Source organism: Mobula hypostoma, chromosome 18, assembly GCF_963921235.1.
Source record: "Mobula hypostoma chromosome 18, sMobHyp1.1, whole genome shotgun sequence".
NCBI lineage: Eukaryota > Metazoa > Chordata > Chondrichthyes > Myliobatiformes > Myliobatidae > Mobula > Mobula hypostoma.
This window is the reverse complement of record NC_086114.1, coordinates 12,358,467-12,384,183: the sequence shown is the minus strand read 5'-3', so window position 1 is coordinate 12,384,183 and position 25,717 is coordinate 12,358,467. Positions and strand designations below refer to the sequence as shown.

At 39.6% G+C, this 25,717-nt stretch overlaps 1 protein-coding gene across 2 annotated transcripts in view; it reads right to left on the bottom strand.

The window, feature by feature from the left end:
* Window positions 1–25,717, bottom strand: part of scaper (S-phase cyclin A-associated protein in the ER) — a 364,073-nt gene that overhangs the window by 72,377 nt on the left and 265,979 nt on the right. For both annotated transcript variants that reach the window (XM_063070449.1, XM_063070450.1), the window contains exon 24: window positions 12,419–12,542. In XM_063070449.1, coding sequence (XP_062926519.1) covers window positions 12,419–12,542 — 124 coding nt within the window. The remainder of the gene's footprint in view (window positions 1–12,418; window positions 12,543–25,717) is intronic.

Genomic DNA, 25,717 nt, shown 5'->3' with positions numbered 1-25,717 from the left:
GCATCTATGGAAAGAGAATCAGTCAACACTTCAGGTCAATAAATCTTCACTGTGAACATTTTCAAGTTCTGAATGCTTTCCAGCATTTTCCACTTTAATTCACATTCCCAGTAACTGCAGATCCACTTTTTGAAAGTATGATGATTTAACAGGAAAAAAGAAAGCATACAGCATTTAAGTTGACAGTTTATGTATTTTTGTGAAAGAATAAGGGAATTGAGGGTCCATTAAAGGCAGATGCAGGACAGACTAAAATAATATAGGCTCCCATTTTAAAATTAATAAATTTCATCTGTCTTCATACATGAAAGATGACAAGACTACACAATGCAACCTGATAACAGTTAAGTGAAGGATACAAGTGGGGAAAATGGCGAAGGAAATTATGATGGATAAAGATGAATTCCCAGCATCCTGTGGTCTCCATCAAAGGGGATTAAAATGGGTAAAAAAAAGTAGGTATCAGTCATAATATTCAGAATTTTCCCAGATTGTACTTTTATGCCTGAATGTCACTACATTATATAATTTTGCTACTCCTCACATAAAGCTGGAAGGATAGAATTAGCCATAGAGTTCTTTCTGTTATCTGTCAGACGCTAAACACTTGAACAGGTGAATAAGCAAATATGAATAATCAAAAGGATTTAAAGGTCTGTGTAAATAAATCATGAATAGCAAGAATGCAGGAACAACAAGAAATATTTACCTCAAGGTGCTAATATAAAGTGAGAAATTGCAGTTTTGGTTATACACAACAAAGCCCCACTGTGGAACACTGTATTCATATTTTTGCCTTGGTAAATATGCAATGAACAATTAATAATTGATTGGAGTGCAAAAGATGTAACTGTGAGGAAAAGTTATTTTAAAATAGCTTTATTTTATTGATATAGAAGTCTGAAAAGAAGTCTAATTGATTTATTTACAAAGATACCTAAAATGATACATACAAATTACTTGTGAGCCAATCAAAAAAAAAAGGCATGATTTGAAATTAGAACTAGGCTATTTAGCAGTGACATATACATTTTATTCTTCATAAATGTGAAGAGGAAATCATAACTATTTCATGCAGAAACTTATGGGGTCCAAGAAAATGAAGATTTCCAAGTATGAGATTTCTGTTTTTTTTTGATATAGGGGTCTGAAAAGATTCGGAATAAAGTTTGGTAAATAAAGTTGAGAAGCAGGTAGGGCACTGGCGAGATAAACATCCTTCTTTGGCTAGTTACAAGGATCCTATGTGCAATGAGCTTTGGGTGCAGCAAGCCAGTTTCCTACTAGTTTAAATATTTGCCTAGGCATTGGTACTGAACTGCTAATCTCATGGTGGAAAGCTAAATAAATGGTTTGAATGAGAGACAGAATAATAATGTCCTTCTGAACCTGCAGATTACTGTCAATGAACAGTGATAGCTTCACTTTGTATCTAAAAAAATCAATGTTGACATTAGATAGAAAAAATTACAATGTTTTACTTTCCAGATCAGGCATTTTTTTCACATTTTCATGGACCCCAAAAGTTTCTGTGGCTGGCTGGTGGCGTAGTGGCATCAGCGCCGGACTTCGGAGCAAAGGCTCCCAAGTTCGCTTTCCATCCGTGCTGGGTTGAGCGTCAAGCTAGCAACTCGGCCTCATAAAAATAAGAAAGCCTGCTAAAAAAACGCCGTCATGACAGCGTCCCGATGACTCCACTCGGAGTTAAGGGCTTTCTTCTTCTTCATAAGTTTCTGGGTAAAATAATTATGAATTTCCACTACACATTACATCGAATTAAATGTTGATTTCACTGCTAAATGTCCTAGCTCTAATTTAAAATTCCTAATTACTTTACACTTGTGCAGTAATGAATAAACAACCTTGAGGATAAAATATCATTTTATTAGTTTAAGGCTTGAATGTTCTAATGGTTTAAAGATTGTGCAAAATGCTGCAATATTCCTGTATCTTCATTACCATCATTCACTTCAAGCTTCCTGCATGCCAATTAAAATTTTTCATTCAGTTTTAATTCCCTACAGGCAATGTTCCCTCTAATTTTTAGCAGTCAGTATGCGCAAAAATCTTATGTTGTGCAAATTTTTTTCCTGTGACAAAAGTATGTGCGCACTGAATGCATACATGGGACAGTCTATGTAGGTTTACAAACTATTTGACATAAAACTGCACAGAATAACAACAAAATAACATACATATTTAAGTCGCACACACAAAAAATGCTGGTGAACACAGCAGGCCAGGCAGCATCTATAGGAAGAGGTACAGTCGACGTTTCGGGCCGAGACCCTTCGTCAGGTCTAACTGAAAGAAGAGATAGTAAGAGATTTGAAAGTGGGAGGGGGAGGGGGAGTTCCGAAATGATAGGAGAAGACAGGAGGGGGAGGGATGGAACTAAGAGCTGGAAAGTTGATTGGCAAAAGGGATACAAAGCTGGAGAAGGGAGAGGATCATGGGACGGTAGGCCTAGGGAGAAAGAATGGGAGAAAGAAAGGGGGGGGGGAAATCCCAGAGGATGGGCAAGGAGTTATAGTGAGAGGGGCAGAGGAAGAAAAAAAGAGAGGAAAAAAAGGGGAAAGAAAAAAATCATAATAATGATAATAAATAAATAAACAAACAAACAAGAAAGAGATGGGGTACAAGGGGAAGAGGGGCATTAACGGAAGTTAGAGAAGTCAATGTTCATGCCATCAGGTTGGAGATATTTAATTTTTTATCATATTTAAGTTTTTTTCTCTCTCCTGTCTTTGGCATTTACCCATTCTTTGTAAACTCTATCTTGACTAATAGAACTTCCATCCCATTGATAGCTTTTGATTCTCATTAACATATCCAAATGACATTCACCTAAATGGTTTCTCAGCTTGTTTTTGAGTTGATTCATTAGACTAAAACCTCGCTCACAGTCCGCACTAGACGCAAGAAAGGTTCCCCCAATGTCTATCAACTGTGCAAGGTCGCAAAACTGGTCATTTTGAAGTACAAATGCCACCATTTGAGCAAAGTTTGAAATCGGTTTGGATTTAATTTTTTCTTGCACGGAAAATTTGAAATCATTAAACTGTCTAACTATTACAATATTTTCAGCTAGAAAATCATGATATTTTAGACATAAGGCATTAACTTGGTCATCGCCAAATGTGAAGTCACAACCTGCAATTGCGGAGAAATCAAAAGCTGACCATTCTTGTACCTCAACTTTGATCTCCTCTGAGTTCAATCATTTTCGCTCTCGCTCATCTGCACTCAACTGTAACATGTGTAGCACTCCTGTAAGGGTAATAACGGGTTCTATTGCTTGAGCTTTTGTACACCGTCCAAATGCGATTTACTTGCCAAATGACACTTCAAAAAGTCACGTTTCCAAATATCATCCCACTTCTTTCCGCTAGCAAATTCTCCAGCAACTTTCGCATCATGACAATACAAGCAGATAACTCTAGTTTCCGAATCATACATAAATATTTCTTGTAGCTGAATGTTTGTGACCTCATGAGCTTTCAGTGTAACAATTTCTATTATTTTGTTAAGCCATTCAACTTTAAACAAATTTGCAGTTCTTTTGCGCTTCACGCCCTTCACTTCTTTTGAATTCGACATAGTGAATCAATATTTTTTCCAATAAAAACTTAGTAAGCTATCCACAGGATTTGAAACAGATCTTTGTAAACTTTACGATATGAACATTGTCCGCCAAACATGGCTGCTGCCGTGATGCAGCTGCACAAACCGGAACAGGAAAGGTGAGGTGACGTAAATTAGTGACGTGCATTGTGGTATTTGAAAAACCGACTAACTAGTTAACAGAAACAGTTAGCTAAAAGATTATTTTCAATAAGTATAATTATTAACTACTACGTTATTTTAGGTAACTAACCTTTGTGCGCACATTAATTTCCTTTGTGCGCTGGTTGAAAAACTTGTGTGCGCGATGCACACAGCTCAGAGGGAACTATGCCTACAGGCCTTACTCATCTTATTCTGAAAGTCTGTTTAAGACTTATGCCTCCACATGCACTATCTGCTACCTTAAACTAAAACTTTTAGTAATTTCCTGTTCTCTCCATTTGTTTTTAGTGGGTTACTTGCTCAATTATAAAGTTTTACCCTTCTGAATTATCAATTCAATCTGTTCTGGCTGGTCAAATATCTCCCTCCACTCCCTCAAGGGCAATCCAGGACTGACAATAATAAGCCAGTCCTGATGAAGGGTCGTGACCTAAAATGCTGACTCTTTATTCCTTTCCATAGATGCTAGCTGACCTGCTGAGTATGTTACTCAGGGTCTACAGAACCTCTTACTTAAATGTTGACAATGATCTTCAGTTTTTTTCCACATTGCCCATGTCCTCTGAATGAATTAAAGATCTCAGGGTAGTGCAAGTTGGGCCTCCCTCTGATACTTAAAAACTGCTTCTTTAACCCTCATCCTAACATTCTATATATTCCACAATTGGGGTTCTCTCCCAGCAGACAAGATTATAACTGAAAAACAAGTGAGCAGGCAGAGGTGATTATTTTTAAAAGAGCTTCTCAAACTTACAAAGTTAATTGTCACTGTCTTCACCTTGACCCTTCCACCTTGAATCATTGTGTACACTGATATTTTGCACATTCTGCCCCTGCCCCTCAGAAAAAACACATTACACATTTGTTATCACCCAATGGTCATGCATTTTCCACTGCTGTCAATGTCTAGGCATTTTCTCCACATCTGTGTAATGTGCAATGCGTTTTCTTTGTACAAGTGGCCTGTACTGTCCGTGAGGCAAGTGTGAAATCGATATGGGTAGAGCTGCGTAACACTAAGGGGCAGAAGACGCTGGTGGGAGTTGTGTACAGGCCACCTAACAGTAGTAGTGAGGTCGGAGATGGTATTAAACAGGAAATTAGAAATGTGTGCAATAAAGGAACAGCAGTTATAATGGGTGATTTCAATCTACATGTAGACTGGGTGAACCAAATTGGTAAAGGTGCTGAGGAAGAGGATTTCTTGGAATGTATGTGGGATGGTTTTTTGAACCAACATGTCGAGGAACCAACTAGAGAGCAGGCTATTCTGGACTGGGTTTTGAGCAATGAGGAAGGGTTAATTAGCGATCTTGTCGTGAGAGGCCCCTTGGGTAAGAGTGACCATAATATGGTGGAATTCTTTATTAATATGGAGAGTGACATAGTTAATTCAGAAACAAAGGTTCTGAACTTAAAGAGGGGTAACTTTGAAGGTATGAGACGTGAATTAGCTAAGATAGACTGGCAAATCACACTTAAAGGATTGACGGTGGATATGCAATGGCAAGCATTTATAGGTTGCATGGATGAACTACAACAATTGTTCATCCCAGTTTGGCAAAAGAATAAATCAAGGAAGGTAGTGCACCGTGGCTGACAAGAGAAATTAGGGATAGTATCAATTCCAAAGAAGTAGCATACAAATTAGCCAGAGAAAGTGGCTCACCTGAGGACTGGGAGAAATTCAGAGTTCAGCAGAGGAGGACAAAGGGCTTAATTAGGAAGGGGAAAAAAGATTATGAGAGAAAACTGGCAGAGAACATAAAAACGGACTGTAAAAGCTTTTATAGATATGTAAAAAGGAAAAGACTGGTAAAGACAAATGTAGGTCCCCTGCAGACAGAAACAGGTGAATTGATTATGGGGAGCAAGGACATGGCAGACCAATTGAATAATTACTTTGGTTCTGTCTTCACTAAGGAGGACATAAATAATCTTCCAGAAATAGTAAGGGACAGAGGGTCCAGTGAGATGGAGGAACTGAGTGAAATACATGTTAGTAGGGAAGTGGTGTTAGGTAAATTGAAGGGATTGAAGGCAGATAAATCCCCAGGGCCAGATGGTCTGCATCCTAGAGTGCTTAAGGAAGTAGCCCAAGAAATAGTGGATGCATTAGTGATAATTTTTCAAAACTCGTTAGATTCTGGACTAGTTCCTGAGGATTGGAGGGTGGCTAATGTAACCCCAATTTTTAAAAAAGGAGGGAGAGAGAAACCGGGGAATTATAGACCGGTTAGCCTAACGTCGGTGGTGGGGAAACTGCTGGAGTCAGTTATCAAGGATGTGATAACAGCACATTTGGAAAGCGGTGAAATGATCGGACAAAGTCAGCATGGATTTGTGAAAGGAAAATCATGTCTGACGAAGCTCATAGAATTTTTTGAGGATGTAACTAGTAGAGTGGATAGGGGAGAAGCAGTGGATGTGGTATATTTGGATTTTCAAAAGGCTTTTGACAAGGTCCCACACAGGAGATTAGTGTGCAAACTTAAAGCACACAGTATTGGGGGTAAGGTACTGGTGTGGGTGGAGAATTGGTTAGCAGACAGGAAGCAAAGAGTGGGAATAAACGGGACCTTTTCAGAATGGCAGGCGGTGACTAGTGGGGTACCGCAAGGCTCAGTGCTGGGACCCCAGTTGTTTACAATATATATTAATGACTTGGATGAGGGAATTAAATGCAGCATCTCCAAGTTTGCGGATGACACGAAGCTGGGCGGCAGTGTTAGCAGTGAGGAGGATGCTAAGAGGATGCAGGGTGACTTGGATAGGTTGGGTGAGTGGGCAAACTCATGGCAGATGCAATTTAATGTGGATAAATGTGAAGTTATCCACTTTGGTGGCAAAAATAGGAAAACAGATTATTATCTGAATGGTGGCCGATTAGGAAAAGGGGGGGTGCAACGAGACCTGGGTGTCATTATACACCAGTCATTGAAAGTGGGCATGCAGGTACAGCAGGCGATGAAAAAAGCGAATGGTATGCTGGCATTTATAGCGAGAGGATTCGAGTACAGGAGCAGGGAGGTACTACTGCAGTTGTACAAGGCCTTGGTGAGACCACACCTGGAGTATTGTGTGCAGTTTTGGTCCCCTAATCTGAGGAAAGACATCTTTGCCATAGAGGGAGTACAAAGAAGGTTCACCAGATTGATTCCTGGGATGGCAGGACTTTCATATGAAGAAAGACTGGATGAACTGGGCTTGTACTCGTTGGAATTTAGAAGATTGAGGGGGGATCTGATTGAAACGTATAAGATCCTAAAGGGATTGGACAGGCTAGATGCAGGAAGATTGTTCCCGATGTTGGGGAAGTCCAGAACGAGGGGTCACAGTTTGAGGATAAAGGGGAAGCCTTTTAGGACCGAGATTAGGAAAAACTTCTTCACACAGAGAGTGGTGAATCTGTGGAATTCTCTGCCACAGCAAACTGTTGAGGCCAGTTCATTGGCTATGTTTAAGAGGGAGTTAGATATGGCCCTTGTGGCTACAGGGGTCAGGGGGTATGGAGGGAAGGCTGGGGTGGGGTTCTGAGTTGGATGATCAGCCATGATCATAATAAATGGCGGTGCAGGCTCGAAGGGCCGAATGGCCTACTCCTGCACCTATTTTCTATGTTTCTATGTTTCTATGTGAACAATTTCCAGGACTAGTATCCAGATGGAGTTAGGCCAGTTTGCAGGGTAAGTTTGTGAGATTAGTGTAGATTTATGAGACGTAATGTGGGCTTCATGGTTGGGACGTAAGCAAATGGGATAAATAGAATCCTGAAAAGGATCTAGTGCTTTCCCGGCATATATAACGAATAAACGCTCTGAGAAGAAATGGAATTCGATTGTAAACAAGGTGGGACAGCAGAACCCTGACTGGATGAAGATGAATCAATCCAGAGGGATGGACGACAGGGTTATAATATTACTGGACTAGATATGCCCAGGCATCAACCCTGATGAAGATGGCAGACATGAGGAAATCTGCAGATGCTGGAAATTCAAGCATCTAATGAAGGGTCTCAGCCCAAAACGTCGACTGTACCTCTTCCTATAGATGCTGCCTGGCCTGCTGCGTTCACCAGCATTTTTTATGTGCGTTGAAGATGGCAGAGTTTGTCATCAAAACATTGGTTAAAATGAATACCTGTACCTGGCTGGAAGCCTGAGAAGAGTTTAATTTGAAATAGAATGCTTTTTGCTGCCCTCATCACTTCTTCTGGCAGCTCATTCCAAGTATTCAACATCTGCTCTGTGAAAAATTTACCCTTCAGAGTAGGACAAATACATAATGAAGAAATGAATAGGATACAAAGATGGGGTCTGACTGGATTAACCAAGGTTTTATTAAGTAAGGGAGGGTAGGTTTGGCTCATATGGGTAGAAAGATTGCACAATTGGGCTGAATGGCTGTTTCTCTACTGCACTTTCATTGCAATTCTACGCAAACAACTGCTCATTGATACATGATGTTCAGCCATTTGGCAACCACGTAAAAGGTGTCACCTCAAACTCCTGAAGGACAGCCTCCATATGTGTAATCAGGTATTAAGTGTGTACTCACTGGGAAAAGTGTTTTGACCGATGTACTGGCAGATGTGCAGTTTTCAATTCATTTAATTAAAAGTCTAATGTACAAAGCAGTTCTTGCCAGAATGACTGATTGTGGAGACAAAAGAAGAAGATTCAAGCTCAAGTTGAAATTCCTTTTCTGTGTCGGCCCGCAGCCTTTATGGTTACAATTTAATGTTCTCAACACTTAGCAAATCCGAGGTGGCTTGTTTGTTTACAATGCCACTTTTGCTGGTTAATTATTCAATGCCTGGACAGAATTTTTCAATGAAACTACAACTCAACCTTGAAAAATTTGCAAGGCTTTCATGTAATGTTTTTAGCAAATTTCTCTCCAAGCTAAACAAGTTTTGATGTTTTTCAAACATGAATGGAAATATTATTCCTCTATTTTATTTGGAGGTTTTAGAATATTAATTCTTTCAATTTCTCAGCCCACCGCCAATGTATCCAAATATTATTTAACAAAATACATTCAAATTTAAATTTTTTGTTGTGATAAGCTATTATGCAACCTCCCCTTTTAATCAAGCTAATGACCACAATGCATTGGAGGCCATGAGTAGTAGCTACTGGGGTTAGGATAACTGATTTCAAACAATCATAATCGTCTGGAGACACACGAGACTGTAGATACTGTTATGTGGAGCAAACTACTGGTAAAACACTGCATCAGGCAGCTTCTATAGGGACAGATGGATGGTTGAGATTTTGAGCCAATGACCTGAATTTGGACACTGATGTAGCATCACAATCATCATTATATCTGCAAGACAAAGCTCTAGCTAATGAAGATTTCAAGATTCAGTCTTATTTATCACATCTACATCCAAACATACAGTGAAATTTGTCATTTGTGTTAATAACCAACACACCCAAGGATGTGCTGGAGCAGCCCACAAGTGTCGCCACATTTTCTCAAGAGGTTTTCCCATCGATTCCCAGTGGTTTCAGTTTTGCCAGCCATCTGCAATGCCATACTCCTCATTTGATCAAGCAGCATCTATAGGAAGAGGCGCAGAAACGTCGACTGCGCCTCTTCCTATAGATGCTGCTTGGCCTGCTGCGTTCACCAGCAACTTTGATGTATGTTGCTTGAATTTCCAGCATCTGCAGAATTCCTGTTGTTTACTCCTCATTTGATGCCTTGATGTCATCTCCGGAGATTTTATTCTTGTGCATGTCTGGTCCAAAATTATAGTGAGGGCTAGTGAGGATATTCTGTGGTACTGAACAATAAAATATTCAGTGTGCTATGTGTACAATAGTTTTAAAAAAACTTAATTCCATTCCTGTTTGGGAGGAGGGGAAATATTGGCATTTTCATAGCCAGAAAATGTAAAATTACTGCAATAATGACAACTCAAAACTGTATCTTACTATACATGATGACTAGTCACAATGTATCGTAAGATGTGCTATTGTATAGCTTATCGGCACCCACAAAATCCACCTGTCTAGGCAGACATCCTCTCTTACATCGTAAGTAACCCTTTGATAGCTGCACCATTTTATCCCTCCTGTTACTTCTATCAATCTCTGTAAATACTATTCAGAAATGTAGAACCATGAAATTCGTTACAGTTCTCTCCCTGAAAACTTTACAAGGTTGAAATAAGTTAAAAAGCAACCATCAGATCCAGCAATGATCATTGTGGTACTATACTGTTGTAAACCAGTGGAATGAAATCACTGGAATATTTCCCAGTGTATCCTATCTTAGTTACTTCCAGTTACACCAGCAGAAGTTACTACATTTGTCCTTAAATGTTCCTGGGCCACAGAAGAGGAAACAAAAGTCAGCTAAGGCTTCCAATTCTGACCAGTGATTAGGCACATGCCAAAATGCTTTGCTGTGCTGCTTCCATACTCAATGTTTGCCAACACTAGGCATCCAGACTGGCAGTAAAGGAATGCCCATTTGAAAATGCGGTCATGCTCTCTTCTCCCCCCTTCCATTGGGCAGAAATATAAACGCTTGAAAACTTGCACAATTAGGCTTAAGGATAGCTTCTGTCCTGCTGATATATCTCTTCTTGTATGATAAAGATAAACACCTGATCTCTCTATTTACCTCTTCATGGCCATTGTACTTTATTTGTCAACCTGCACTTCATTTTTTCTCTAATGATAACTGTAACTATATTCTGCATTCTGTTATTGCTTTTACTTTTGTACTACCTCGATGTACTAATGCTTTGTGCTGATCTGTATGGATGGCACAGAAAACTAAATTTTCACTGTATCTTGATACACGTGACAATAATAAATCACCAATTACCATGATGGAGCCTTCAGAACTGTGTTAGAACAAGAATTAAATAAAATGAAAGCTGGGCAAGGAAGCAAAAATTAATACAGAAAACCAAATCAGATGACCAAAAAATTAAATTATAAAAAAATTTCAGCAATGTGAAATCATTCAAATGTTAAATTGATCTTACAAGTTCAGTGCTACACCGTGGGCCGAAGAGCCTGTACTGTGCCGTAGCGTTTGATGTTTGAATAGCTATGGATAGGAATGGACTACTGGAAAATAATAAAATGTGCAAATGGCTGTTGACTTATTTTACAATTGTTTTTCATATACTTTTACTGCTGGCAATTAATATTTATTTTTAAACTGCAATTCCTAATCTAAAAATAATTTCATATTCTGGTCATCTTATTGCTCATTACTTTTGAAATCTTTGCAAAGCATTCATCTTACTTAACAAGAGGAAAATTTGTTTTACCAGACTTAACTTGTTCTTTCAAATTGTGTAAGCAGTGAAAGACATGGCAAGGGAAAATTTAGAATTTGTATTAACAATATAAAAGGTTAAAGGATGGATTAGTAGTTGATGTTGAGTGTTTTGCCATAAATACTTTAAAAGTCAACAGAATTATAGTTTTTCAAAGGCAATTAGAAAAAATACATCAAGTAGGTGTGGCAAAGTAGACACTGCAGCGTCAGAAGTAAAATGGGCTGAATAACTTCCTTTAGTACTGAAATTTCTACGACTATCTGGATGTGGATCTATGAATCAAGCTTTTGATGTTGCATTAATGTGAACTACCTATGTGATGAGAAAGTAAAGGACTAGATTATCACACTGTTTTACAGCATTTGATTTTAAGTTTTCACAGACTGATTTTGTCAGTTTCCCATGCAATGGGTTACATTAAAGCATTCCCACTGTATACACAGTGTAGTTTTAATGCAAATGCTAGCAAGAATTGGTGCAGACCATAGAAACAGAAAGTTTGATTAACTGGCAGTCTTGGTCAGAAAGGTCATGGGAGTATGGGAAATAGAAGATTACAAGGTGTAATAAGTAGTCCTGTCCATCCATTTCACTTAGCACATCTTACAGGGGCACAATAAATTCATGTCCTTTGCTACCAATACATCCTAGTGGAAACAATCTTTCATTACTTACACTGTTTGAGGGAACTGGTGGTGCCAGTTATGTCTGGTAAAATTAGTTTAAAGTCAACTGCTTCATCCAAGCTGGGGTATTTATTACAAATGTAAATATAATACCCATTACCACTGCCAACTATACCGATTCTATGTCAGTGTTGGTATTACATCAATTTTAAAATTATTACCCTTGTGCTTAAATCTTTATCAACTTAGCCACACACTCTACTATTTCCAATCTGACTCCAACCTTTCTCATGACATTAACCATTTTTTCAGTAATTTTTCCTCATTTTTTTCCTGCTGTTTCTTGTGTCTGTTTATAGCTCTTGTGAAGACTATGAAGCAATTTACTTTTGAATATGCTATGTATTTTCATTTTATAAATACTTAACAATGGTACAAATGTGAAGATATTGACATTCAAAGAGTGTTACTTTACCTAGATTAATGCTGACCACATAACTTTTCTCTATCAGATTCAACTATTTTGGCCTTTTGAAGCTCAAAATCAGTTAGATAGTTTCCGAAGTAACCAAGTTGAAAAAAAAGGTGGTGCACTCCCAGATGCACGGATTACACATCCAGCTTTTGAGCAATTTAACAAGCACCCATAAAAGTACATCAATGGCAGACAGCTACAGGTATTGACTCCTACCGTTAACTGATGCATCAGCAGTTCAATTAAGAAGGTGATCTTGTTACTGAACAGAACATAGAAGCAGTTGTCATAGCAGCCACTGCAGGCAAAGCAGTACGCATTAACCACATTGCATAGGGATCTGGAAAGCGATAAAACAGAATTAGGTGAGCTCACATTTGTCAAAATGCATTTATATTTATTATCACCAACTCATTCTGCATTGCAAGAATGCCATCTGAAGGCATTTATTTTATTGGGATGAAGTCCCAACGATATCAGCTCATACCTTGCTCAAATAGTCATTCCAGAAATGTGAACATAGATATGGCTGCTGCCAAGATTTTGAACTGAAGTAGCATCTCATCAGTCCTGATCTCTCACAATACAAAGAAACTCAACCATTCTTGAGGTCACCTGATAATGACCAAGAATATCAGACCAAGCTATTCTTGCCTTCAATTGTCAAAACTGTCAGTTGATGTCATAGCTATTCTTGCTAAGGTCAGTTGACACAGTGTAGGTAATCAATGAAAACTACAGTCATCGCCGTTAGATGACTCACATTGTTATGCGCCTGCCAAGAAATCTCAAATGTACACTTTCTAAATGCAAACTAGAACATTCAATAATAGTTGTCCATAGCCCCAATGACAAAAGTGAGCATTTTAAATCCCGAATTTTAAATTCAATAGTTAATTTAATTTTATGTACAACTTGACAGAATCTGTGATGACTTATAGATTGGCAAAGACTAAAAAAAAACACTCAGAGGGTCATGACAGTGTGGAATGAGCTGCCAGCACAAGTGGTGCGTGCAAGCTCAATTTCAACGTTTAAAAGAAGTTTGGATTGGTACATGGAGGGCTATGGTCCCGGTGCAGATTGATGGGAATAGCCCGTTTAACTGGTTTGGTATGGACTATTTGGGCCAAAGGGCCCGTTTCTGTGCTGTACTTTTCCACAACTCTATAAAATCAGTTTCAAGCAAACGGCTCTGGAAAATGCACTTCTACAAAGAAACATGACATTCATTTGGCCATCCAAATGGACCCAACCTCATGTGCTCTCAAGTAGTGATCCAAATTAATTACAAACATTTTTTGCTGCATCAGACTCCTGGCCTATGTCTCTACAATTTGCAAATATTACCAACTCTATTTTTGCATTGTCACTTTCTGTAAATTGTAGCTGGATGATCATTATGCTTGAGGTACCGCACAAGTGCAAGCTTCCATTCAAATCCACTTGCTTTAGACTCATTAAGGTATTAATCAGAGAAGCACTGCAGCCAAATGAACATGGCAAGGCCTCAAACAGCAATGACAGTGCAAAGCTGAAAAAGCTGTATACAGCTGTCCCAAGTTGGGAGCATCTGTGGAGAAAGAAACAGATAATGATTCAGATCAAAGACCTCAGTAAGTCAGGCAGCATCAGTGGAGAGATAAACAGATAATGATCAGATCAAATATCTCATCAGCTTGAATCTGTTTTTCTCTTCACAAAAACTACCTGACCTGATGAGCATTTTTCCAGCACTTTTTGTCTTTTATTTCTAGTACCTGCATTAATAAGGTAACCGTTGTTTAGTGATTTTAGATCATAAGATATAGGAGCAGATTTAGGCCATTTGGCTCATCAATCATGGCTGACTTCTTTTAACCCATTCTCCTGTCTTTGCCCTGTAATCCTTAATCCCCAATATTAACTGTGGTATAAGTATTTGATCAGATATATCCAGAGAACTCCTTATTCTTCTTGGATAAGTGTTCTAGAATAATTTTACTTCTACTCTTCCTTATTATTCAAATTTACAAGTGCCATTTAATGGCTCAATTGAAGGACATTATCCAAACAAGGCTTTGATCCCTTAATAGTGTATCTAAGGATTACGTCCTCACGATCCTGAAATAGGGCCCAAATTAAAGTACACATTTATAATCAAATTATGGTTTCACCCTTTAAACCAAAACAATAGTAAATCCCAAATCCCATCCCAAATTATTAATAATTAATATTGGTTTTTGTTGGTAGTCAGGATGGTAATAAGTCATACAAGTCAGATTTATTTACTAAATTACGCTGATTCAGACAAGACAGCAGGATGACATGAAGCAGCTACAACTAGACTACAATCTGAATTTGATGCAGGAAATAAATTTGCAGGCACAGACTGCTTTTTATCATATCTAGTTAGCCTTGAGAAAAGTATCTATGTGAGAACAGGATCAGAATCCGCTGTGGTTGATTGTTGAATGGCTGGCAAGTCCTTACCTCGGATCTTGTGTAGAGGTTGGGCATTTTGGAAGATAAAGGTCAACAACACCAAGGAATAATATTCCAATAATAGCTCACCCCTTAAGCACTGAAGGGAGAAAATGTGTTATATTCAGTGAAAATCTTTGTTTCACCTTCAGAATATTGCAGATCTACTCCACATCTTGTGCATGTGAACTAGTTCACACTTCACAGTAGTCACAAGGCAATACTTTACTGCCAGAGGTATCTCATTTCTGATAAGACATAAAACTGAAGCAACATCTATCCTGCCAGGGGAACAAACAGAAACTCACGCTTCTATTCCACGAAGTTAAGGAATAACCCTTACAGTACTTGCCAATACTGTATTTCTCTTCAATCACCATCGGCAAAGAGATTATCTGGTAATTTATCTCCTTTACTTGTTGCAGTTCTGTGAGAGGTGGCTGCTGCACTTCTCTACATAACTAGAGTAGTGCTCTGTTCAAATAATGAGTTAGCTGAGAAATGCTTTAGGACACATTGGATATTTGAAGCAATAATAAAACTATCTCTTAATACTGTAAAATGATAACACTGTGCAAAACTCCTTCAACCATCATGCTCCTGAACCAGTGTGGTTAACTTCACTCACCTCAACATTGAATTGATCATTGAACACAACCTATGTACTTACTTTCACGGACTATGCAACTCATGTTCTTATTGTTTACAATTATTGTTATAGTTTTATTTTTTCCCTCAGCTCAAGCTGGTAAAACCTGAGGTATGGACACAGCAAAGCACACCTATTTCTCAATTGATAGGAACAACAACAACAACAATAATAATAATACCTATTATTACTATTATGCTTTTTGTATTTGCAGTTTGTTTTCTTTTGCACATTGGTTGCTTGTCAGTGTTTGTGTGTAGTTTCACATTGCTTCTATTGCATTTCTTTGTCCTATTTTGAATGCCTGCAAGAAAATGAATCTCAGGGTAGTATTTGGTGACACATAGGTTCTTTGGTAATAAATTTACTTTGAACTCCTCCTTCCATTTGCATTCATTAAATTTAGAAGTATTCAAAAGAACCTACAGTTAATGAGCAAATTGGTCCTTTGCCTGGTGTCCAATCAATGGAGATTTAAAAAGTCATGTTTTTGCAGATCTCATTACGTTGACTACCAAAGGTCTGTATTATTAAATAGAAATCTGTAAATGGATCAGAAGTACAACTGAAAGAGTCAAAAATTCTAAATGAATATAATGAATGATAGCTAACACAGATTACATTGAATTGGATCTTTTCTGTGGAAGAGACTTGCAAAAAGAAGGGAATCATTGCAAATGCTTTATTGCAAAGAACTGTGATTAATATTTCAACAGCAATAAATAAACAATGTGCATAGAAGCTCAAGTGAATGTGATTGCAATTAATGCCAAAATGCACCATGGCCTTGTTCCTCTACTGTACAGTAAAGTTACTTAATTACATGTTTCTCAAGGTATAATATTCCACTTTCCTATGATATAAAATGACACTTCAGCATCCAAAGTTTAGATACTGAATATACGTACTTCTGCAGTACTAATATGACAGTACTAATATTTGTACATAGTTTGCATTTCACACTGGGTTGCAGAGTTGACTTTACGCAAGAGGAGTATGTGTTAATAAGACCCTAAATGTGTCAGATCTGCACCAAGCAGGTTGATTTCAAACTATGTCTCTGCAGAGATACACAACTCATTCAAATGTGTAATCAGAAAGGACTGAGCCCTGCACCACTCTCAAGGGATGTGGCCCAAATTGTTTACAAATTTTAATCATTAAATTCATAGATACAAATTCACTTTCTATCACACCAGACTCCTAGTTCATACCTCAATAATTATTAATAAAATAATTTGCAAATATTACCAATTTCTTTCTTTTAACATTATCACTTTGTGACCTGTATTTGGATGATCAATATCCTTAAGGCATATTGTGCTTCCAATAAAATCCAGTTATAAATTTTACAGGTAGTGTATGTTGAGATGTATTTTACACCAACTATCTCCTTTCTCAATGTTGAGATATGGCATGCTAGGATTGGCAGAGACTAAACCCAGACTAATGAAAGGTTGACCTATGAGATGCATTGAAAGAACTATGACAAAGTTCGAGATTGCAGACTTGATACTCAGTTCAGCTCTCGTGAATGGCTTGATCATAGATGTGTCATGTTAATAATAGTGACTTAGTCAAAGGCTCATTGTTACCCTTGTAGGGCAGGTATCAACAGTCATGAAGTACCACCTATATCTTGTGAATAATTTTCCAAGACCGTTAACCCAACAGTGTGTTTCACTGACCCAACAAAAGGCTTGGGACTGTCAGAAGTACAGGAGATACAACTGAAGTGATTTCATAAAATTGAAGGAGAAACAAGACATGATGTAATTTAATTAACAAAACAGAACACTTGGATGCATCCAGCTTCTGTTTGCCTCTATTAGCTCCATTCCTCATTGCATAGCCAGCTTAAAGCTAACATGGATAGGCTGCACAAACAGGATAAAGCTAGCCCCAGGTGGTTACCAGTGTTAAATGGCAGATTAAAATCAGTACAACTAATTTCTTTACTTTAATCTTATTACAGTCACAACAGCTGTCAACTGTCACAATTTGCATACAAGCTCTAAATGACAAGCTCCAAGTATTCCTCATTTTCAGGAGGCTCTCTTCTCACGAATAAGTCCCAATTCTCAATACTGTCACAGCAAATTAAGCAGGATATTTAAGTTTTCATTAATATATTAAAAGAAATAAAGTGGCTCCCTGAAACAGTGACACAATGGAGCTTCTCAAATCATGTACACATTTAAGTTCCCTGTAAATTTGCTGCCCTCTTTTTCATTGTGCTAATTGCGTCGCAAAAACAAAGGAGCTGGTTGTGGACTACAGGAGGAATGGAGACAGGCTAACCCCTATTGACATCAAGGTTCTGGGGTTGAGAGGGTGAACAGCTTTAAGTTCCTCGGCATACACATCACCGAGGATCTCATGTGGTCTGTACATACTGGCTGTGGTGAAAAAAGGCACAACAGCGCCTCTTTCACCTCAGACTGTTGAAGAAGTTTGGTATGGGCCCCCAAATCCCAAGAACTTTCTATAGGGGCACAACTGTGAGCATCCTGACCGGCTACATCACTGCCTGGTATGGAAACTGTATTTCCCTCAATCGCAGGACTCTGCAGAGAGTGATACGGACAGCCCAACACATCTGTAGATGTGAACTTCTCACTATTCAGGATATTTACAAAGACAGGTATGTAAAAAGGGCCTGAAGGATCATTGGGGACCCAAGTCACCCTAACCACAAACTGCTCCAGCTTCTACTATCTGGGAAACAGTACCGCAACATAAAAGCCAGGACCAACAGGCAGCTTCTTCCACCAGGCCATCAGACTGATTAATTCATGCCGATACAATTGTATTTCTATGTTATATTGACTGTCCTGTTGTATATACTATTTATTATAAATTGCACATTTAGATGGAGACTTCATGTAAAGATTTTTACTCCTCGTGTATATGAAGGATGTAAGAAATAAAGTCAATTCAATTCAATTCAATTCTGGTTCAGTTGGTGGGATTTTTGCTTCTCATGGTTCTCATTCCTCAGTTACATTGTTTGTGAAGTACTAAGAATATATTGGTGTACTGGAGAAACTTGTCCATATTAATGAAGGTAATTCCATATTATTAAAAGACCAAAGGACTCTTCAACATCCAGATAAGTATTCCCAGTTCAACCAAATATATTGAAATAATTAGTTCAGCAGCTTGTGTAATTTTGCTGTATGCCACATCTCCACCATGCTCATATGCTTACAATTATTCTGTTAAGTGCTGTATTTTTTTGAAACTTGATTTGATACCGCTCAGCAGGTCAGGCAGCATCTATAGAAAAGAATAAACAATCAATGTTTTGGGCTGAGATACTTCATCAAAAGGAAAGGAAGGGGGCAGAAACTAGAATAAGAACGTGGGGTGAAGGGAAGGAGTACAAGCTGGCAGGTGATAGGTGAGGCCAGGTGAGAGGGAAAATGGGTGGGTAGGGGATACTACTGAAATGCTTTTTGCTAATGTACAATATCCTTAAGCAGACATCAATCCCCTCTGTCCTATAGACATAAGAAAAAACTGGTAAAATAACGACAGGAAAGTTTAATTTGTCAAATTGTCTGGAAAATTATTTACTCCAAATCCAACTCAACAGAGCAAATATATGGAATTCCCCCCCCCCACTGGTAAGATGCAATGTATACAATGCAAAACGTATGTCACACACAGCTAAAAACTTGCAAGCATTAATAATCTTTGAATTTCTTTTCTCAATTCTATGCTACTTTAATTTCCAATATTTACCCACTTCCTACTTGAATTATTTCAGTTTTGACTAAGTAGAAACAGATAAACTTCTATCTTTCTCTTTCATAAAAATATGACAAACTGGTGTGTGCACGCTGATGATATGGGGGCTTATATGGAAGGCAGGGTTTGAGGGTCAGCACAACATTGTGGGCCGAAGGGCCTGTACTGTACTGTACTATTCTATGTTCTATGGTTATAAGAACTGTGGAACTTAATAACACCAATAAATGTGAGTGGCAAGAATGATAAGGCTAGCCATCCACCTTCAGGCTGTGTCTAACAATTCACCTGGTCCCCAAACTTGGAGAAGAGCAAGCTTTTCTCTATACAAGAACCCATTTTTATCATGTCCCTGATACAAATGCAACCTTTCTCACAAAAGGGAGTTTTGCGCTTTAGAACCGAGGAACTGGATCATGCTAGTTAAACCAAAATTTAATGCAGGATCTTGACACTTGTTAAAATGGCGACTTTACCTGCATCATGATTTATTTACTAGACTTGATAGTTTGGCTCGTTAACCCTGAGAACCACAAGACTGCAGGCCTAAGCTCCACTTGAGCAAGCTCACACCTCAATACAGCATTTAGGAACTGTGGCTTACATACTTAACAGCTATTAAATGCCTGCCTTGAAAAACATAACCATTATAACAGCACCAAATTAGATATTTTCTTGTGTTTAATACTGAAAAAGTACCCAGCATTCAGATGATGAATTACATGAATGAATTATTCACAGTATAACAACATACATTATATTCCCTGCATTGCTATGAAATAAATCTAGTGACATGCAAAAGTCTGGGCACTCCTGGTCAAAATTTCTGTTACTGTGAATAGCTAAGCAAGTAAAAGGTGACCTGATTTCAAAAAGGCATAAAGTTAAAGATAAGTTACCGCCACTGCTCCCTGTCCTTTAGCATTATCATGGAAAAGGATAGAATCAGAGAGGACAGGAAAATTTTTAATTGGGGAAGGGCAAATTATGAGGCTATAAGGCTAGAACTTGCAGGTGTGAATTGGGATGATGTTTTTGCAGGGAAATGTATTATGGACATCTGGTCGATGTTTAGAGATCTCTTGCAGGATGTTAAGGACAAATTTGTCCCGGTGAGGAAGATAAAGAATGGTAAGGTGAAGGAACCATGGGTGACAAGTGAGGAGGAAAATCTAGTCAGGTTGAAGAAGGCAGCATACATGAGGTTTAGGAAGCAAGGATCAGATGGGTCTATTGAGGAACATAGGGAAGCAAGAAAGGAGCTTAAGAAGGGGCTGAGAAGAGCAAGAAGGGGGCATGAGAAGGCCTTGGCGAGTAGGGTAAAGGAAAATCCCAAGGCATTCTTCAACTATGTGAAGAAAAAAAGGATGACAGGAGTGAAGGTAGGACCGATTAGAGATAAAGGTGGGAAGATGTACCTGGAGGCTGTGGAAGTGAGCAAGGTCCTCAATGAATATTTCTCTTCGGTATTCACCAATGAGAGGGAACTTGATGACGGTGAGGACAATTTGAGTGCGGTTGACATACTGGAGCATGTTGATATTAAGGGAGAGGAATTGTGAGAGTTGTTAAAATACATTAGGACAGATAAGTCCCCGGGGCCTGACGGAATATTCCCCTGGCTGCTCCACGAGGTGAGGGAAGAGATTGCTGAGCCTCTGGCTAGGATCTTTATGTCCTCGTTGTCCACGGGAATGGTACCTGAAGATTGGAGGGAGGCGAATGTTGTCTCCTTGTTCAAATAAGGTAGTAGGGATAGTCCGGGTAATTATAAACCAATGAGCATTACATCAGAGGTGGGAAAGCTGTTGGAAAAGATTCTTAGAGATGGGATCTATGGGCATTTAGAGAATCATGGTCTGATCAGGGACAGTCAGCATGGCTTTGTGAAGGGCAGATCGTGTCTAACAAGCCTGATAGAGTTCTTTGAGGAGGTGACCAGGCATATAGATGAGGGTAGTGCAGTGGATGTGACCTATATGGATTTTAGTAAGGCATTTGACAAGGTTCCACACGGTAGGCTTATTCAGAAAGTCAGAAGGTATGGGGTCCAGGGAAGTTTGGCCAGATGGATTCAGAATTGGCTTGCCTGCAGAAGGCAAAGGGTCATGGTGGAGGGAGAACATTCAGATCGGAGGACTGTGACTAGTGGTGTCCCACAAGGATCTGTTCTGGGTCCTCTGCTTTTCGTGATTTTTATTAACGACCTGGATGTGGGGGTAGAAGGGTGGGTTGGCAAGTTTGCAGACGACACAAAAGTTGGTGGTGTTGTAGATAGTGTAGAGGATTGTCAAGGATTGCAGAGAGACATTGATAGGATGCAGAAGTGGGCTGAGAAGTGGCAGATGGAGTTCAACCTGGAGAAGTGTGAGGTGGTGCACTTTGGAAGGACAAACTCCAAGGCAGAGTACAAAGTAAATGGCAAGATACTTGGTAGTGTGGAGGAGCAGAGGGATCTGGGGGTACATGTCCACAGATCCCTCAAATTTGCCTCACAGGTTGATAGGGTAGTTAAGAAAGCTTATGGGGTGTTAGCTTTCATAAATCGAGGGATAGAGTTTAAGAGTCGCGATGTAATGATGCAGTTCTGTAAAACTCTGGTTAGGCCACACTTGGAGTACTGTGTCCAGTTCTGGTCGCCTCACTATAGGAAGGATGTGGAAGCATTGGAAAGGGTACAGAGGAGATTTACCAGGATGCTGCCTGGTTTAGAGAGTATGCATTATGATCAGAGATTAAGGGAGCTAGGGCTTGACTCTTTGGAGAGAAGGAGGATAAGAGGAGACATGATAGAGGTGTACAAGATAATAAGAGGAATAGATAGAGTGGATAGCCAGCGCCTCTTCCCCAGGGCACCACTGCTCAATACAAGAGGACATGGCTTTAAGGTAAGGGGTGGGAAGTTCAAGGGGGATATTAGAGGAAGGTTTTTTACTCAGAGAGTGGTTGGTGCGTGGAATGCACTGCCTGAGTCAGTGGTGGAGGCAGATACACTAGTGAAGTTTAAGAGACTACTAGACAGGTATATGGAGGAATTTAAGGTGGGGGCTTATATGGGAGGCAGGGTTTGAGGGTTGGCACAACATTGTGGGCCGAAGGACCTATACTGTGCTGTACTATTCTATAACACATTTCTTTAATATTTTAAGCAAGATTACATTTTTATTTCCATCTTTTACAATTTCAAAATAACAAAAAAGGAAAGGGCCTGAAGCAAATGTTTGGGCACCCTGCATGGTCAGTACTTAGTAACACCCTCTTTGGCAAGTATCACAGCTTGTAAATGCTTTCTGTAGCCAGATAAGAGTCTTTCAATACTTGTTTGGGGGATTTTCACCCATTCTTCCTTACAAAAGGCTTCTAGTTCTGACAAACTCATTCGTAAGGCCAGTGATGTTGTGGGGATGGAACTGGACTCTCTGACGGTGGTGTCTGAAAAGAGGATGCTGTCCAAGTTGCATGCCATCTTGGACAATGTCTTCCATCCACTACATAATGGACTGGTTGGGCACAGGAGTACATTCAGCCAGAGACTCATTCCACCGAGATGCAACACGGAGCATCACAGGAAGTCATTCCTGCCTGTGGCCATCAAAGTTTACAACTCCTCCCTTGGAGGGTCAGACACCCTGAGCCAATAGGCTGGTCCTGGACTTATTTCCTGGCATAAATTAAATATTACTATTTAATTATTTATGGTTTTATTACTATCTAATTATTTACGGTGCAACTGTAACGAAAACCAATTTCCCTTGGGATCAATAAAGTATGACTATGACTGGTTCTGTGAGATTCTTGGGCCGCCTTGCATGCACTGCTCTTTTGAGGTCTATCCACAGATTTTTGATGACGTTTAGGTCGGGGGACTGTGAGGGCCATGGCAAAACCTTCAGCTTGCACCTCTTGAGGTAGTCCATTGTGGATTTTGAGGTGTGCTTGGGATCATTATCCTGTTGTAGAAGCCATCCTCTTTTTACCTTCAACTTTTTTACAGACGGTGTGATGTTTGCTTCCAGAATTTGCTGGTATTTAATTGAATTCATTCTTCCCTCTAACAGTGAAATGTTCCCCATGCCACTGGCTGCAACACAAGCCCAAAGCATGATCGATCCACCCCTGTGGTTAACAGTTGGAGAGGTGTTCTTTTCATGAAATTCTGCACCCTTTTTCCTCCAAACATACCTTTGCTCATTGTGGCCAAAAAGTTCTATTTTAACTTCATCAGTCCACAGGACTCGTTTCCAAAATTCATCAGGCTTGTTTAGATGTTCCTTTGCAAACTTCTGACGCTGAATTTTGTGGTGAGGATGCAGGAAAGGTTTTCTTCTGATGACTCTTCCATGACGGTCATATCTGTGCAGGTATCGCTGCACAGTAGAACAGTGCACCACCATTCCAGAGTCTGCTAAGTCTTCCTGACGGTCTTTTGTAGTCAAACAGGAGTTTTGACTTGCCTTTCTAGCAATCCTACGAGCAGTTCACTTGGAAAGTTTTCTTGGTCTTCCAGACCTCAATTTGACCTCCACTGTTCCTGTTAACTGCCATTTCTTAATTACATTACGAACTGAGAAAATGGCTACCTGAAAACGCTTTGCTATCTTCTTATAGCCTTCTCCTGCTTTGTGGGCATCATTTATTTTAATTTTCAGAGTGCTAGGCAGCTGCTTAGAGGAGCCCATAGCTGCTGATTGTTGGGACAAGGTTTGAGGAGTCAGGGTATTTATAAAGCTTTGAAATTTGCATCACCTGGCCTTTCATAACGATGACTGTGAACAAGCCATAGCCCTAACAAGCTAATTAAGGTCTGAGAGCTTGGTAAAAGTTATCTGACAGCTCAAATCTCTTGGGGTGCCCAAACTTTTGCATGGTGCTACTTTCTTTTTTTTCCACTCTAAAATTGTACAAAACAAAAATAATACACTAATCTTGCTTAAAATGTTGAAAACAATGTTTCATCTTTAACTTTATGACTTCTGGAGATCAGTTCATCTTCTACTCACTTAACTAATCACAGCAACAAAAATTTTGACCGGGGTGCCCAGACTTTTGCATGCCACTGTATATCAGCAAGCTGCAATTGTGCAAGAGGTCATTTACTAGTGATGCTGCACACAATTCAAAAAGAGCTTCAGAGCTTTCAGCTCTTTTCGGTGGGCTGCAATCAGCGTGGGGCCAATAAAAAGAAGGGAGGTATAAGTAATGCAGCTATTGTGGAATGGGTCAGTGTTAAAAGTGGTCAGGCTTAGGCAAGCCAGGCAGAGTTTCTAGTTAAGTCTCTAGTAAGTTTTTTTCTTCTGTTAGTACACAGCTAGCATGTGGAGGTAGTAGTATGTTCTTTGTGTGAGATGGGGGAGCTCTGGGACATCTCAAGTCTCCTTGTTCCTGGACTACAGTTCAGCATTCAACACCATAATTCCCTTGACTTGATAAGAATCTCAGAGACCTTGGTCTGCAACCCGCCTTATGCAGCTGGATCCTAGGCTTCCTATAAGATTGCTGACAGGTGGTAAGTATGCGCTCCCTCACCTCCGCCCCTAACCCTCAACACAGGTGCCCTCCAGGGTTGTGTCCTGAGTCCCCTCCTCTACTCCCTTTACACCCACAACTGTGCTGCCACACACAGCTCCAATCTGCTGATCAAATTTACAGATGACACATTGATCGGCCTTATTTCTAGTGGTGACAAGACAGCCTACAGAGGAGAGGTTAGCACCCTCTCACAGTGGTGTCACGATAACAACCTCTCCCTCAATATCCACAAAACAAAAGAGCTGATTGTGGTTTATGGGAGGAACAGAGACAGGCTCACCCCGATCAACATCAATGGGACTGCAGCTGAGAGGGTGAGCAGTTTCAAGTTCCTCGGTATACACATCACTGAAAACCTCACCTGGACTGTACATACTAGCTGTGTGGCAAAAAAAAAAGCACAACAGCATATCTTCCACCACAGGTGACTGAAGAAGTTCTGCATGAGCCTTCAAATTCTCAAGACCTTCTACTGGTGCACAATTGAGAGCATCCTGACTGGCTGTATTTTTGCCTGGTACGGAAACTGCACCAATCTTGACTGCTGGGCACTGCATAGTGTGGTGGGGACAGCCTAGTGTATCTGTAGATGTGAGCTTCTCTCCATTAAGGACATTTACAGCAGCAGGTGTGCAAATACAGGGGAAGGTATGACCTCTACAAAGAACCCAAGGGGGACCAATATCCTTGCAGGCAGGCTTGCTAGAGCTGTGGGGGAGGGTTTAAACTAATTTGGCAGGGTGATGGGTATATAGGACTGAGGATGGGGCAGTTGGTATACAGGTAGATACAGTGTGTAGTGAAACTGTGAGGAAGTCACTGCTTTGAGTTAAAGTGTAATAGGAAGCAAAAATCAAAAAGGGTTATGAATACAGGACTGAAGGTGTTGTATTTGAATGCATGTAGGATTCAGAATAAGGTTGATGATCTTATAGTGTAGTTAGAAATTGGCAAATATGATGTTGTGGACATCTGACTCATGGCTGAACGAAGATCATAGATGGGATTTTAACATCCAAGGATACATATTGCACTGAAAGGACAGGCAGGTAGGCTGAGGGGCTGGGGTGGCTTAGTTTGTAAAAAAAAATGAAATCAAAACCCTTAAAAAAGGTAACAGG